The 4120-nt window shown below is 34.2% G+C and overlaps 1 protein-coding gene across 1 annotated transcript; it reads right to left on the reverse strand.

Annotated features, from left to right (window-relative positions):
• Positions 1 to 712: 712 nt before the first annotated feature.
• On the reverse strand, positions 713 to 2451 carry LOC139866215 (ubiquitin-conjugating enzyme E2 variant 1D-like). Its single transcript, XM_071854369.1, has 4 exons — positions 2312 to 2451; positions 1667 to 1806; positions 1359 to 1484; positions 713 to 1036 (listed from the first exon to the last, which is right to left on the reverse strand). Exons 1-4 carry the CDS (start codon positions 2343 to 2345, stop codon positions 896 to 898), a joined length of 441 nt encoding a protein of 146 aa, XP_071710470.1. The 5' UTR covers positions 2346 to 2451; the 3' UTR covers positions 713 to 895.
• Between the last annotated feature and the right edge of the window lie 1669 nt (positions 2452 to 4120).

Raw genomic sequence — 4120 nt, forward strand, 5'->3', positions numbered from 1 at the left:
AGCCACGAAATAATTTTGCAAAATAAAGGCAATAAAATACATTAGAAACCGAACCACGGCGCGAAGCGAGGGTTAAAAAACTAGTTTAGGCAATTTACAAATGAAGCGGGTCAGACAGGTCAAAATTCGGATTACATTTTCATTTTCAATCATTTCATATTTGACATACACGCTATAAGACTGTTTCTAACCGTGGCGGTGATGTCAAAGGCAAGTTATGTACTTTTTAGTGATGTGACAAGGTCAGGAGATGAAATTAAATAAAGGAGAGTGTCAAATTTGAGGGTTAAATTTGTGAATGAGTGATGTGGTAAAATATTATTGGTAGTTGGGTATAAAATTTATTAATTAATAATATATAAAAATATGTGAAGAAATCTGATTGGCTGAAAAAATATTTGACACCACTTTACAATCCGTCAACTTTTCGACTGACGCCCGGGGCGTCAAATTTTGACACCGCGTTAGGGGCATCAAGGGCGTCAAAGATGTTGCCAAGTGGGATGACGGAGAAGAATTGACGCCGCGTTAGATGTAGCCTAAATAAGACTATCAATTTTCGGACAAGAACTATTCTTAGCCAACCAGCATCAAAATGGCTCACAACTCAATCAGCCACCTGACCTGTTTGGCCACCTCTACTTGTGACCAATGAATAGCTGAGCCACCCAGTCACATCACAGAACATAACAAATTACACAAAGCAAGATCAGATATGCAAAAGGGTACATAAACGTAAACATATATATTAAACACTTGCAACAAACAATAATCCCATAAATCAAACAGTGCCAACCATTCACATGGCTTCTTTTTTAAGGGCACCCAAACATTAAAAATGTCAAGGATGAAATTTCAACTATCACAACATTCTTACGATCGATTTGTTCAACCGCTAGAAGAAAGTCCCTTCAGGGGGTTGAACAAGTTTACGATTATGGGGAGTTGCCATCTCTTTTTTCAACCGAATCAATATATCTTCCATTGTGTACTCTCTTTGCCAGTTCCCCAGGATCCCAAACTTCCTTGGTTCCACCTGCCAAAAAAAAAAAAAAACGTCTTTTTAAGTGTAAAAAGTATCGACAATGCAGATTCTTGAAGATGTTTACGACTTTATGCATGAATACAGATAATCAGATAAGTTTCGAAATGTCATTGCCGTTTAAAGTGGGAATATCTGAAGATATATTGTATAAACGTCACTAAGTTAACATGGTCATTTTATCAGTTTTAAAACACGATAATGCAACCTAACAAGATAGACGCGCAAAATCATATCTGGGATAAAACAATTATTAAGCAAAAAATATCAAGTGAAAGCAGAATCAGATAGGAGCAAATGGATATGGTTTTGTTACCACTCCAGTTTCATGGTTGACACAAGTCATGTTAACCCGTGAATGAAAACGAACGGTAGGAGCCTTCTCTGGATAATCTTTGTCACAAAATAGCTTCAATTGGTAAATGCGACCTTCATGTACAGACTGAAACCTCAAAAACAATCAATCAATCAGACATTTTTCTCATCCAAACACGTAAAACAGATTGTTACAACCTTAAGTAACTACAATTAAACTATAATAAAGAAGAACATAAATCAAAACACCGCCTAAATACGCGTCAAGAACACATAAGAAGCTAAACATTAAGCTACAAAAAAACGTACATTATGTGGACCAATGATGGTGCCGGTCCATGAGCGCATATAAATATCGTCTCCATCATCCATTCCATAACTTACAGTCCCATCTCCAATACCCTTTTCTCCGCGCTCAAGCTCCTCCAACAATCTGAAATTTCTTGGCACTACAACAAACTCCAAACAGTTATAAACCAGCATTTTTACAATTTAATAACTTCAAATTATCTTATTATAACTAATTGAATAACTAAATATTTCAGTTGTACAGTTTGAATTCGAATGCATATGCAAGGTCCAAACTCGTTAATTTTTATTTGATCCTAATCGATGTATTTATACTTTGACTACTTGGATCAAGGTCAACAATAAATTCAAACAGCCATTGATCACAAAATCATATAATTTACACACGGTTCTAACTATAGGTAACCCTAAATAACATAAATCGCATCAATCATGGTGATTTACCTAGGGTTTAATGTCATAATACTTATTCAAAGTTACAACCAAATTTAACAATTAAAATTGAAAGCTTAATGTAACAAACTAAAGATCTGAGTAGCATAAATGAGCCGATTTGGGGGACACGCAGAAGAAAGAAAGCTAGATTTATAAGTTTATATATAAATATAAATAAAAATGAAATTAGGAATGATAGAAAAAACATACCGACAACACTGGATCCACCTGAACCAAGCGTCATGAATTGATTATAGAAAAGGGTTAATTTTGGTTTGATTTAGATATCAAAAGATATATATGATCGAGGAAAAATTCGAAAAAGGGGGAAGGGTTGGGTGGGTGGGGAATAAAGATGAACGCAAATTGCTTAATCGTCGTCGGCCAAAAAGATAAAATAAAGGGGGGTGTTTGGCAATTCATTTTACAAATTTACCGAGTTATATTTTATTTAATTTTTGGAGGATTTTGAAGTGAGAATAGGTTTTAAGATATTTTAGACATATAACCTTTAAAATGATCATTAGTATTGTAACTTTGTAGTATATAATTACCTTTTGATTGTCTATTCTTTTTATACTAATACTAATATATGTAGATGAACAACGAGTTCATAAAGAGAAGTAGGAAATAGTTTATATTATGAAAATATCCTTGTGTATCATGAAGGCTAATATAGAGACCTTATTTATATTATAAGATTTACTGTGCAATCACAAGATATCAATTATAATTTTGTCTTTTACTTTATGGGATGGATTGATAAATGTGTGGACATAAATTGTCGGTCATATATCATGACTTTTATGATATTACAACACTCCTCCTTGGATGACAATTTTGCTTCGTTAGAGATCATCTTGAACTGCCTCGTTAAAAACCTTACTAAAGAAAACCCGGTGGGAAAAAACTTTAGCTAAGGGAAAAAGAGTGCAGCATGGAGTTGACTCCTCCTCAAGTAGAAATCGCTGAGCTGTTACATCTTTTGAACATGCCTCATGCCAATATTGTGAACATGCGTTCTGAAAATAGCAGTTGGAAGTGCTTTGGTGAAAAGATCGACAAAGTTTTTACTGGATGAACATATCTCATTTCAATCTGGTTGTCCTTGATGAGATCTTAAGTGTATAAGAAGAATCTATGAGGTATGTGTTTTGTTCGGTCACTTTTGATATACCCTTCTTTCATCTGTGCTATGCAAGTTGCATTATCTTCATAGATAGTTGTTGGACTTTTATCGCGTTCTATTCCATAAGAATCAGTAATGAGTTGTGTCATTGTCTCAACTAAAAACATTTTCGAGTGGCTTCATGTAATGCAATCACTTCGGCATGATTTGGTGATGTTGCAACAAGTGTTTGTTTTTTAGAACGCCATGATATTGCGGTGCCTCCATGAATACATATCCAGTTTGAGATTTTGCTTTATGTGGATCATATAAATAACCTGCACCTGCATAACCAACCAAATCTTGTTTTGATTTGTTAGAATAAAATAATCCTAAATCAGTAGTTCCTCGAAGGTATCAAAATATGTGTTTGATCCCATTTCAGTGTCTTTTGGTAGGAGCTGAGTTGAACCTTGCCAACAAATTAACTGCAAAAGAAATGTCAGGTCTCGTACAATTTGTAAGGTACATAAGAGCTCCAATTGCACTAAGATATGGAACTTCGGAACCAAGAACATCTTCATGTTCTTCTCGAGGGAAAAATGTATCAGTGTCAACATTGAGTGATCTAACCACCATAGGAGTACTTAATAGTTTTGCCTTGTCCATATTGAAGCGTTTTAATTTTTTTTTCTTTTAGAAGTTGAATGGTTTTATGGATCTCTTTATTTGTCCTTATGATGTTAAGATTATCAACATAAACAAATATGATCACATATCCGATAGTTGTTTTCTTAATGAAAACACATGGGCAAATAAGATTATTTGTATACCATTTGCTTATCAAGTATTCACTTAATCAGTTATACCACATACGACCCGATTGTTTCAACCCATATAAAGATCTTTAT

This window comes from Rutidosis leptorrhynchoides, chromosome 1 (assembly GCF_046630445.1).
Source record: "Rutidosis leptorrhynchoides isolate AG116_Rl617_1_P2 chromosome 1, CSIRO_AGI_Rlap_v1, whole genome shotgun sequence".
Classification (NCBI taxonomy): domain Eukaryota; kingdom Viridiplantae; phylum Streptophyta; class Magnoliopsida; order Asterales; family Asteraceae; genus Rutidosis; species Rutidosis leptorrhynchoides.